This window comes from Ascaphus truei, chromosome 1 (genome assembly GCF_040206685.1).
Source record: "Ascaphus truei isolate aAscTru1 chromosome 1, aAscTru1.hap1, whole genome shotgun sequence".
Taxonomy (NCBI): Eukaryota; Metazoa; Chordata; class Amphibia; order Anura; family Ascaphidae; genus Ascaphus; species Ascaphus truei.
In genome coordinates this window covers 407,405,282-407,417,962 of record NC_134483.1, presented here as the reverse complement: position 1 = coordinate 407,417,962, position 12,681 = coordinate 407,405,282, and the positions used below count along the sequence as shown (strand labels likewise).

Below are 12,681 nucleotides of genomic sequence, written 5' to 3'. Positions count from 1 at the left end.
CAGGATGCGCTCATAGGAATCGCCACTGCTTTCTTCAAATAATTGGTCGGGAGGTAGGTTCATTTCTTCCGGTTCCCATTCCAATGCATTTTCAGCTGAAAGGCTTGGTACATAATCATAGTACTTTTGTTCTTGTACAATGTGGGTTTCAGGAATGGAGGCTGCAGATATTGCAGCACGTATCGATTCAAACGGATCAGTAGTAGCGGATACATTGCTATTGCCATTAGGAATAAATATGCCTTTCACGACAATATAAGTGCCGTCTTTCAGGATAAATTGTTTTTCCGGGGCAATCTTCCAGAAACCATAGGTGTGTTGTAGCTTATCCTGGTCACGTTCAAAAAAGTCATTACTTGATAAAGTGAATCTTATTGAGGAATTAAAATTCCGTGCATGCTTACGGTCTTGGTAATAAGGATATTTTGCTCGAATGAAATCATCGATTTGGCGTGTGCTTGCTTTCTGTCCGCGACTGTTCAAGATGGCTTCACAGATCATGTACTTATACCCTAAAAGGGGATTAATATTGTTAACGAATTCATCAGCCATGTCTGAGTAGCACAAAAGCTGTGTGCAGGTCTGTGTTATTTGCTCATCAAAATGAATGTGCTGAATGGCTAACAAACTCCTGTTTTTCCTTGTCAAGGTCAACAAAAGTAACTACTTTGACTCCTTATTTCAAACGCCAATTGGATTTGTTTGTCTAATTGGGTTAACAGTTGTGGTTCGTGATATGGGACTGTGGGAGAAACATTTCTCCTTCTTTTATCTCGTTTGTGAAAAACATCCCTAGACTGTGAATGCGTTCACATAGTGTTTTTTTGAAAACTAACAAAGACCAGTGTGTGAAAATATTTCTTAGCCAGGCATATCAGTAAAAACACACCTGCAAAAAGAAATGTTTTTTCCCCGCTTACATTTCTGTGTGTATGTGAAAGTCTGGTTAACTCCCTGTCTGCATGAGTTTAAATACGTGTGTGTATATATATATATATATATATATATATATATATATATATATATATATATATATATATATATATATATATAAATATATCTCTTATAAAAATATATATATATTTATATATAATATTTTATTTTTTTTTATATTGCAGGAGTACACACAACATTGATGGCATTAAGTATACCTTGTATGAAACCTATTTAAATGGTGAGAAACATGATTGAATTAAGTAATAAACATTTGTTTAAGCACAATACTGTTAGAGTCTCATACTTAGGATATTTCTCAAACATTAGGCCTGTATTATTAAAATAGTGTTTTCACAAGGAAGCATGAAGTGTATTAGTTTGTGTATACCAGTTTATATAGTAATATATATATATATATATATATATATATATATATATATATATATATATATATATATATATATATATATATATACACACTCACACACTCACACTCACACTCACTCAGTGTGTGTGTGTGTGTGTGTGTATATATATATTATTATACATTCTGAGATGTTATAGAAACGAACACACAACTGATTAAAGGACAAAATTACAATGGCCAAGCAAGGCAAAGGTAAGTAATAATTTACACATAATCCTGCTGTACACGTACAAGAAAGATGTTTGCAGTTACTTAGGTGTTTTAATAATTGCATGTGACTAATATGCATATGCAATTCTTACATCAATTAACACACCCAAATGCAATGTTTTGCTGCAAAGTCAATGGCAGCTTCTCTAAACTTAGCAACTGGCTCCTGGTGGACCATTACTGAACAGACGATTACAACATAAATATTTATAACACAATTAATTATGAGTGTTAACATTTCCAAAACTTCACGTGTACAAGAACATAGTTGAAAGTTTGGAAACAACACAGTCTTCAGCATACATACAATAGTAATTAGATAATCTGAAGTCAACAAAACAAGGCCAAAGACATATTTTCTGAATTATAACATTTATTTTTTTTGTTCCTTTTGCGAGCGAGTAACAGGCCTGCTTGTTGTCTCTTGAATTTTCCTTTTTCTTTTGCCACCAACTTTAGGCACAACAGAGCCACTTTGAGTGGCCTCTGGCACTTCACGGGCAGGGCTTGTGGCCAGTGACTGTTCACCTACGGGGCTTGTGGCCAGTGACTCACCTACAGGGCTTGTGGCCAGTGACTCACCTACAGGGCTTGTGGGCAGTGATTCACCTACAGGGCTTTTGGGCAGCGATTCACCTACAGGGCTTTTGGGCAGCGATTCACCTACAGGGCTTTTGGGCAGCGACTCACCTACAGGGCTTTTGGGCAGCGATTCACCTACAGGGCTTTTGGGCAGCGACTCACCTACAGGGCTTTTGGGTAGTGACTGTTCACGGACAGGGCTTGTGCCCAGTGACACATGTGAGCAAGTTGGTAGACACTGCACAAGTGATGGTTGGTCTGTTTCATGTGTGTCTTGTTTTGTTTTTGTCGCCTCCTTTGTAGGTGTCTGCTGCTGAATTTGTACAGATGGCAGCGGTAGGATGTCATCAGGAACCTGCACAGCAATGTCTGCTACTTGACCGGTAACATTTGGGCCTGGTGAATGAATATCAGATGAATGTGGTGAAAACTGACCTGCATGAACAGATCCTGGCTGGGAGGTGTTGAATTGTGGTACATTAGTCATTCTCCAGTAATTAGCTTGTGTTTGCTGAACAACTAATGCTTCGAATGAGGTGTTGATTTTTTGCAACTGTTTAGGCACTTCAATGAAGACTCTGTGGAGATGTGCCAATTGTGATACTGTTTCTTCCTGCAGTCCAATCATCCTTTCCAGCACTGTCATCATGTCTGAATGGCGACGATTTTCTGCGTCCACTATTTTTCCCTCTGAAGCTACAATTGCATCGTATGTGGAAGTTGATGGACGATTTGGCGGTACAACAGTTTCTATTGGCACCTCTTCATGGTCACATGATTGTATTTCAGTCTCTTCTGTGGCGTCATCCTCATCATACTCATCATCCTCATCACCATGATGTTCTAAAAAGAAATGTACACATTATTAAATGGCATGTTAATGTATGCTGTGTTACTATGTAATTGTACTGTGTCCTAAGTAACACCTAACATGTTAGCATACATTTTATAACCTCACATTAAAAACTACCTTGACTTACGAATAATGTTTGGACTCAGTATGAAATATGAATGAATGAAAAGTTGCTCTAAACTCAGAAGTCCTACATGATAATTAACATCACTAACACAATACATGTTGCCTTACACTTAATTTTCACTGACACTAAGTAATCCTATTTAAAGAAGATGTGCAAAACAAATAATGCACATGACAACATAACATATAGAAGAGCACATATTATATGGCCAGCAAATGATACACTCACCTTCTAGTAGTGTTGAGCTGGCTGACCCAGGTGAAGACACTTGTTCCATCTCAGGTGACACATGTCCTCCAGGGGCAACTATATATAACAATAACATAAGTTTAACATTTACATGTGTAAATATTGAACAAACACTTATTGTATGTTCTGTATTTATGATTAACTAACAACATCAGTTCCTTAACCGAAAATGTGTGTGAAAGTGAACATAAATAGTTGTAATAACACTGTACATGCCTGTGTACTTAGAATTTTTGAGTTCCCTAACATACAACATACTATGTTTCTGCAGTAATGCGTGAGGATAAATAGATTAAATGAGTACATAAAAATCATATGTTGTGTAGTGATATCAGTATCATAATGTACATAACTATCATGAGATGACCATTCACAATGGTTATCATGAAGGTGGTCATATTGCAAAAAGTGTTGTTTTTGGTAGAGGATATGTGTGGTACATTAATCGAAGATGTGGCACACCTGAATGTGGCTGTGACTCAACAAGACAACACATGCAGTGTGTGATAATGTGTCTTTGATAGTAGTTCAACTATAGATATGAGTGAACTAATGTGTGACGTACGCTTTGATAAGTAATGAGTTGTTGGGGCATTTAGTAGCTAGAGTTAAGCTTTCAAATGAGTGTGATTAACTTCAGTTGTGCTATTCAGGTTGTAAGAAAGGTATTCCCTTCCCCAAAAAGCCTAATCAGCCACACCTTTCAATGACTTGAAACAGGTGCAAATGGTGTGAACTAAGTTGACCGTGAAATGAGGCTGTAATTAGTGTGTGTGCTGAACCCCACCCCCTCTGTTGAAGTGTATGCTGTGATGAGATATTAATTGCAGCTGCTTTAACACAATGGTAGATGAGCTAAGTAGTCATCTGCAGTGTTAAAGTTATGAAAACAATGACATAACATATGATACGTGTGCCTCATTATGCTGTCTGTATATGACATAAAGCAAAAATGGACCTTTTCATAAGCAACTATAGATGTGTTAGTGCCAGTGATGTTTGTAGGCCGTTACATGCAATTTCTTTGATGCATGCTTAAAATAGGCAGTAATGTCATGTTTGTCGGAGTAAAATCAATAAAATACACAATAATATGATACATATTTCTGTTCTGTACCTGTAGCTATTAATAATTTCTCATGAACATGTGTTACACATGTGTACTACCCTGTTGTTCCCCATCTTCGCCCACCATCAATTGCTTCCACTGCAGCTATGCATTTTGGGAATTCACATGTAAATGAGCACGCAATGGCACGTGCTATATTAGTTACTGCTTTTAGTAGGACTACTACATATATGTCTATTTTGAGATATATATATACAGAATCAGACATATACATATATAGATGCAGGTATGCTTATATTGTGAAGACAGTATAAAAAGCAGTGTAAATATGCAAAATAACTGTAAGCAACGACACGCCTAGTACAGTAATATTTATCACCTGCTGGAAATTGTGACGGATAAATTCCAATGTCACGGTCACCAGCCAAGCCTTCCACGACGACGGTAAGTAATTTTGGCCGAAGCAGCTCCTCCAATGGAGTCAATATGAGACGTTGTGGTGTGGGCCCACCTCCAGTGCCAGTAGCATGCACGCGTTGGTCTTGTATTTTCTTTTTCAATTTGGACCTAATATCATCAAATCTTTTCCGACAATGATACTTGTCCCTGACACTATTCCCACAGGCATTGACACCAATGACTATTGTGTCCCACATTTCTTTTTTGCTTGCTGCACTTGTCCGCCCTTGAAAAACATATAAAAGATATGAGGTAAATGAATAATAATATAAGCACCAGTTTCCTACACTGCTAGCTGTTCCAAGAGATATCAAACATGCTGTTTTATGTGTAATATGTGCAGCACATGAGCATTCACTACTAAACCTATACATGTAAGCAAGGTTGCATTCATATTGTATGCAGTTCTGGCAAATTGACCGGCTGTGTTTATTTGTCCTTGTAAGGCATGATAAAAAGCTGTGTTTCCACACTAATGAACATAGAAAGATATTGTGTACCCATATTTGCATATGAACAAAACTCAGATGACCTAGGATCACATGTATTTGAATAATAAATGTAAAGTTACACTTACCTACTAAATGTCCATAGAGACTGTCATAGTGCTCCAGAATGCCAGTGACAAGAGCCCTATTTTCCTGGTCATTGAAGCGAGGATTACGTGGCTTCTCCACACGTTTTTTCCGAGCAGGTTTAGGGTCAGAGCTTGGCTGGTGCTGACTGGACTCTCCTTCTTCCAATGGAAGAGCCTCCAAAAGCTGGCCACCAGCAAGCACGCCACCACCAGACACCCCATCAGCAACTGCGCCACCAGCAGCACTCCCAGCACCAGCACTCCCACTCCTAGCACCAGCACTCCCACTCCTAGCACCAGCACTCACACTCCTAGCACCAGCACTCACACTCCTAGCACCAGCACTCCCAGCACCAGCACTCCCACTCACAGCACCAGCACTCCCACTCACAGCAACAGCACTCCCACTCCCAACAACAGCACTCCCACTCACAGCAACAGCACTCCCACTCCCAGCAACACCACTCGCAGCACCAGCACTCCCACTCCCAACAACAGCACTCCCACTCCCAGCAACACCACTCGGTGCACCAGCAACATCACTCCCCTGAACAGAACGTTCACTCCGACGCGTACTCGCACGAGTAGCACTCCCACTCCCACCAGCATCACTCTTCCCACGCTTTGCGGGCATACTTCCAGCACTCACAAAAAACAGACAAGAAATGTACAGGCAATCACACGACCCACTTCCACATATAAAACAAGACAAAGATGTAAACAAAACAACAAAGGACAAAGCTCACCCAATACACAACAAGTCTCTCAGTCAATATGCAAATGTTCAATCGTCCAGCTCTGTGCGTCTCTCTCTCTCTCACTCCCAACAACACAGAGAATGATTAGCAGTACACGTTGCCTTTAAATATGGCGCGCAATCAAAAACATGCTTGTTTCGCCTGATTCAGCAAGATTTGTGATTGTGCAACCTAACAGCACCCCGCCACGCACGCCGATACACCTGTGTGTGATCGGCTCATCATCGTGAGAGTGGGCGGATTTGTTTTCTGGTTGATTTTGAATGTATTCGGCACTTACTGCATACGGAGAGGGAAAAACGCCAATAACATGACTAATCGATAAGCTTGCCGATTTCACATAATCGTCGCTTACTGCATGAGGCCCATAGTCTCTTAATGTAGGCATAGTGAATCAGGTTCCCCTGCACTCTTTTACAAACTTCCTGGTGTGTATGAATGATGTCTTCCCTCCAAACAGATGCCTTGGTCTTTCAGTAAATGAAGGAATGAAGGAAGGTAAAGCTGTACGTTTCTGTGTGCCTTTGAGCAGGGGTGTGCAAACTGGGGGGGGGGGGGCATGGTGTTAGAGGCACCGAGCTCTTCCCAAGGCATTTAAATGAAATGCCGGGGATCGAGCGCAAGGCCTCTGTAACTTCCCTTACCTGGTCTCCGGCAGCTTCCAGCAATGCGTCGCCATGGTAACGCTTCGTTAAATGATGAGGGTGGGGAGAGCAGACAGGGGCCGCAAACTGAATGGTTTGTGCACCGCTGTCTTAGAGCAGGGGGGCTCAACTCCAGTCCTCAAACCACCCCCCAACAGATCAAGTTTTTAGGAGATTCCTGCTTCAGCACAGGCGGTTCAATCAGTCCTCACTTCAGAACAAGTGGCTCAATCAGTCTCTGCTACAGCACAGGTGACTCAATCAGAGGCACAGTCTTTGACCTGTGCTGAAGCTGGGATATCCTGAAAACCTAACCCTTGGGGTGGGGGGGGGTGGGGGTGGGTGGGTGGTGGGGGTGGGGGGGGGGGGTGGGTGGTGGGGGTGGGGGGGGGGGGTGGGTGGGGGTGGGGGGGGTGGGTGGTGGGGGGGGGGGGGGGTGGGTGGTGGGGGGGGCTGGGGGGGTTGGGGGTCTGAGGACTGAAGTTGAGCACACCTGCCTTAGAATTACATGATCATGTGACATCTCACTGCATTTCTATCTTGCTGGAGCTGTCACTGAAGCCTCACAGAAAACTTTGTTTTAATCCGATTATAACCGTGACTAAAAAAAATTATCATATCCACTGGCAGGCATGAAATGGGCCATACTTTAACTGATAACAATGTGTCAGTAGCATAAGTTATTATATTTGTATTCCATACTGTAGCATTAAAAAAAAAAATGAGTGTTGCCTGCAGTATCATACTGACTTATTACAAACTGCACCACATGCATTTGTTTTAAGAATCTGTCAGTAAGTATAGGGAAAAATACAAAGAAAATGTAGTTGATACTTTGCTAGTAGTTGTAAAGAGGGTATACAATATAAAGATATACAATTAAAAGTGTTCCAGATTAATTTTCAGACAGTATTTTTGCATCACAACTATACGGGCATGTAAGAATTAGAAAATTCCTTTACTTTTTCCTCTTGTTCATTGCTGTAATTGACTTCTATTGATCTTGCTAACCCGTAGATCATTTCTTGTAATTAAACTTATCCTGATTATTTTTTAACCCTTTTTCAGATCTTTCTAAAGTTTTCCCCTTCCTTATATACCTTGATCCCAAAAAATCAATTTTGCATCGATTAATCTATTTTTCACTTATGTCAGAAATACAGCTTCTATATTTCACGTTCTTTAGGGGAAGCATGACACAGAAAAGTAAACCTTACTATTATAGCAGGGTTCCCCTGGGTCACGTTGCCTCCAGGAGCATGCAGGAGTGCGCGGGTGCCAGCGGCAGAGTGCGCGCGCATCCGCAAAGTGCCGGGAGGTTGTGGAGGCAGTGCGGGCAATTAGGGAGTGCTCTGGTGCACCAGAGGCTCCATGGTAGCCAGAATCCAGAGGGCGCTGCCATCTTGTATTCCGTCGCGCATGCGCGAGACCCGGCACATGCACAGTGTCCCTCCATAGTCAGGCGGCCATTAGAGAGGGCTCCGCGGTGACTACAGCCCCCAGAAGGCCATAGGGCTGAAGACCATGTGAACCAACACAGTCAATAAGGCTGTTTCACCATTATCTCTTAGCATACAATGCTTCCACTGCAGCCATGGATTCTGGGAAATGACATGCAACTGAGCAGTGTCTCCTTTTGCATTAAATCCATTTTAACATGGACCCCTATAAGCTTATGCATGCCGCATTACATAGCTTTTCAGCACAGCCTTGGTTAAAGAAGTGCATAGCCAGGGAACCCACTCACAGACAGCTGTTTCAACCTTTTGGGTCTCATCAGTGTGAGAATGGTTATACTGGCTTTGTAATTTGAAGCTAGGATAGATTTCAACCACACATGAAATACGTTATGTTGGGTAAAAAGGGACAAAAACCATTCACAGTATAGCATACAGCAAATAAAAATATCACTCGTGAGCACATTCACGTTTCAGACACGTCAGTAACCCTGCTTTCACATTATCTTGCAGCATACATTGTTTCCACTGTAGCTAGGGATTCTGGGAACAGACATGCAAATGAGCACACAGTGTCACTTTTTTACCCACCATAATTTATTTAAAATCTGTTATTGGGGGAGAACCTGGTACCCATGGCCATTCCACAGATATGTAAATAATATTTGTTTTCATCCTGATTGGAGGAGAGCAAATGACATCAAAAGAGCTCCACAGCTGCCTGTCAATCTGGATATTCCTGCACTTTGGCTGGTGACTATGAGACACAGTCTCACAATGCTTAATTTCTTTTTATTCTTGTGAGTGCATTTATTTTATTTGTGGCACTGTATTAAACTGTTTTATACTTTTTAACACTATGGAGCACGTGCTCCTTATTGTTGTTGAAGTGAAACTTCTTTAGTGGCACCTCTGATGGGATAAAACTGGATAGATGGGGGGCGAAATGTGAAACGGAAGTGACGTCACGTAATGGACGCTGCTCCGCTCACACACCCCCTGTTACATGTGGCGGCGGCGGCGGCGACGGCGATAGCCGCCAGCGCCGCTCCTAATCGCCGCCGCACCCCTATATGACAAAACATATATGGTAAAAAGTATAAAGTTGATAGTAATTACTTGGTCTTTTAGTTAAACCCTTTGGCCAAAGCGTCATAATCCTGCATACCAAACATCAAGGTAAACCAAAAATGCAGGTCCTAACACAAACTGTGAACCCTTCCTTTTACCTCTGTATGAGGGGAAGCAACTACAGTGAGTTGTCAATTCAGAAAATTGCCAGAACCTCCCAAGTTAAAAAGGTGGGGAGGGGTGAGCTCTGGGGGGAGGTGCCACCTACCTCCATTTAACTGTTACCAGTCAGAAATTGATTAACACACACATATTCCCCAGGTGGCTCAAACTCCTACACCCACCACCTCATGAATATATATTTATGCCAAAATGAGTGCTACTGAGCGTGGCAAATGTATACAACAAAAGACAGGGGTGCCTAATGCTACATCAAATTGACAAAACATATACTGTATGGTAATAAGTATAAGGTTTTAGTGTTAGGACCTGCATTTTTGGTTTACCTTGACGTTTGGTATGCAGGCTTACAACGCTTTGGCCAAAGGGCTTAACTAAAAAAACAAGTAATTAGTATTAATATTGAAGTAGTTAAACTTTAATCGGGTCTGGGTAACATAGCCTTACGAGACACTGACAGGGACTCGGACACTTTCAAGGCCCCTTTACCTTTGACCAGTACTGCTGGTTTCCAGGTGTCTTGCCACCCTTCTTTTACCAGGACTTCTGAAAGGAATTCTAACCAGGGAATTTCTTCTACCAGGATAGCCCAGGGTGGGGTACAACCTGGGGAAGCTGATCGGACCGCATGAGAACAGTACTCTAAAAAGAGGAGCCTGCTGGCCTCTAAGACTCCTATTTCCTCTTCAGATTGGAAGTACTGGTCTTATGGGAATGAGATGTTAATAGATGATAAATGTGTTGAAGTAGATGTATGTAGTGTAAACAGTGGGTTCAGCCATTATGCTGTGTCTGTGGATTCTGATGTTTCAGGTTTCTCAAGCACCACATCAAACACCGGGTCCGCTATAGTAATGCCAGCTGGGTCCTTACTGTGGTGGCATTCTAAATTTATGGGGTATGTACCATTTATTAATCACTCTAGGTTGCTACTAGAGACCAGGGATGTGGTAGACCATTGGTGGGCTGAGGGAAAGTTTAACCCCGAGGTATCCGCAGAGATCATGAAATGCCGGGAGCGAGAGATTAGTCTGGGTGTATACTACAGCCTTCGGCTGAAGCCCTAGATAACTATAATCCCCCAGTTAAATACAATAACCTTTGTTCTGGGTTCAGCCCGGCCAGGCTGAGGGTCGTCGGCTAACTAAAATCAGCCGAGCCGAGAGACATATAGTTCAGAAGTACCGGAACTTGCACAGGTTTGAGTACCCATATGTGCACATTGTGCAGCAAAACCATGGGCACAGACGCCATTGTGACGCCATTGTTCTGCTATCCCAAGAAAAAAACTACAACATAGAAGCAGATATCTCCAGAGTGCCTGCAGCAGAAAGGCACGATTCACTGCAGGCAGCATAAAGAGCATTGCTGCAACGTGACACCAACCAAAATAATTCATGGTATTTATTTGTTCTAATAACTGAGAGCAGCAGCATTGTCATGGGAGCAGCATAAGCGTGTGTGACACTGTATGTTGCCATAGAAATGGTGACCTCACTGTACAATTTGTGGGCTGGGGAAATACCTCCTAATTGAAGAGAGGCTGGGGTTTGGTAGCAGAGGGAGTCACAGTTACCGCAGGCAGAGGGATTATAAAACAACACTACGCACAAGCACACACCCACACGCCTTCCTCCCTACCTCTGGTGGTGCTGGGGATCGTGTTGGGGCTGCTGGGGGATCGTGGTGGGGCTGCTGGGGTAAGTGCTGGGTGATCGTGGTGGGGCTGCTGGGGGATCGCGGTGGGGCTGCTGGGGGAAGTGCTGGGGCTGCCGGCGCCTCACTCCTGACTCCTTCCGATCGTGCGCGCGGTGGCCATTTAAAAAAAAAAATTATTTAAATTATTTAAAATGACTTTTTTTAATTCAATTTTTTAAATTTAAATAATTTTTTTTTTAAAATTACAAAAATAAATAAATATATATATATATATATATATAATACTGAGTTACGTTATGGTGAGTGAAAAAAGTGACAAAAACCCTCCACAGGAAAGCAAATATGCAAATATAGCTGTATGCTCATCTGCATGTCTTAGGCAGGTCTGCAACCCCACCTTTCCCCATTATCACCCAGCATACAGCACTTCCACTGCAGCAAGGGATTCTGGGAAATGACATGCAAATGAGCACACAGTGTCACTTTTTGCCTCAATAACCATTTTTAACATGGTTCCCTATAGGCTTAAGCTTGCTGCATGGTCACAGCTTTGAGCACAGCCAGGGTTAAGGTGCATACCCAGAAAACCACCCACAGACAGCTGTTTCGACCTTGATGGGTCTCATCAGTGTGGGGTTGATTTTACTGGGAATGCAAGAGAGGCTATGGGATAGGCTAAACCATAATACTGAGTTACGTTATGGTGAGTGAAAAAAGTGACAAAAACCCTCCACAGGAAAGCAAATATGCAAATATAGCTGTATGCTCATCTGCATGTCTTAGGCAGGTCTGCAACCCCGCCTTTCCCCATTATCACATATATATATATATATATATCTACAGAAAAAACAGGCGCACTCATAGCGTAAAATTGTATAACAATAAATTTATGGAATAAGGGATAAAAATACACACTCACAAACAGAGCTGAATAAAATGCATTTTTGAGTACAACTCTGCCTGTTCAGACGCAGGAACCCAAGGAGGAGGACTTCGGTGTGATGTCCGCGGTGTGTCTTGCCACAATAGCCCCTCTGTGTCCCAGCAGGGACCGAAAGCCACGAGGGACGCCGCCTTCCCCTTGCTCCGGTGCTACACAGAGCATACACTGAATCAAATCTCACGTGAGCTCAATGACGTCAGCGAGGTTTCAGCCGGAGAGAGTTCACAGTGTAAACAGGAACTTGAATGTCTGAATGGCTGGTAGCAAAATGCTAGCAACGCAGCAAAAGTGCAATATATGCAGATGAGTGTCAGTATTAAATATACAAACTGGACAGTAGGCTCCACAGCAATCTCTACGCGTTTCGTCTCGAACGAGACTTCATCAGGAGTAATAGCATAGGCATTAAACACAGTTATATAGTACATAAGACCAATCAGAGCATAGAAGACAGAGGATTAGTAATGAGATACACATGAT

General features: G+C 42.3%; 1 protein-coding gene across 1 annotated transcript; it reads right to left on the bottom strand.

Moving 5' to 3' along the window:
• Nucleotides 1-2,236: 2,236 nt before the first annotated feature.
• LOC142501399 (uncharacterized) lies at nucleotides 2,237-5,153 on the bottom strand. The gene is made up of 4 exons (XM_075611312.1): nucleotides 4,833-5,153; nucleotides 3,364-3,441; nucleotides 2,291-2,998; nucleotides 2,237-2,244 (listed from the first exon to the last, which is right to left on the bottom strand). The coding sequence occupies exons 1-4, from the start codon at nucleotides 5,107-5,109 to the stop codon at nucleotides 2,237-2,239; spliced, it is 1,071 nt and encodes a 356-aa protein (XP_075467427.1). The 5' UTR covers nucleotides 5,110-5,153.
• Between the last annotated feature and the right edge of the window lie 7,528 nt (nucleotides 5,154-12,681).

Bases quoted from the DNA above. Each gene is read 5' to 3' on its own strand.
- LOC142501399 (XM_075611312.1), bottom strand. From the start codon at position 5,109: ATGTGGGACACAATAGTCATTGGTGTCAATGCCTGTGGGAATAGTGTC. The intron at 3,442-4,832 runs GTGATAAATATT...TGTTATATATAG, and splicing joins TCCGTCACAATTTCCAGCAG to TTGCCCCTGGAGGACATGTG. The intron at 2,999-3,363 runs GTGAGTGTATCA...ATTTCTTTTTAG, and splicing joins CAGCTCAACACTACTAGAAG to AACATCATGGTGATGAGGAT.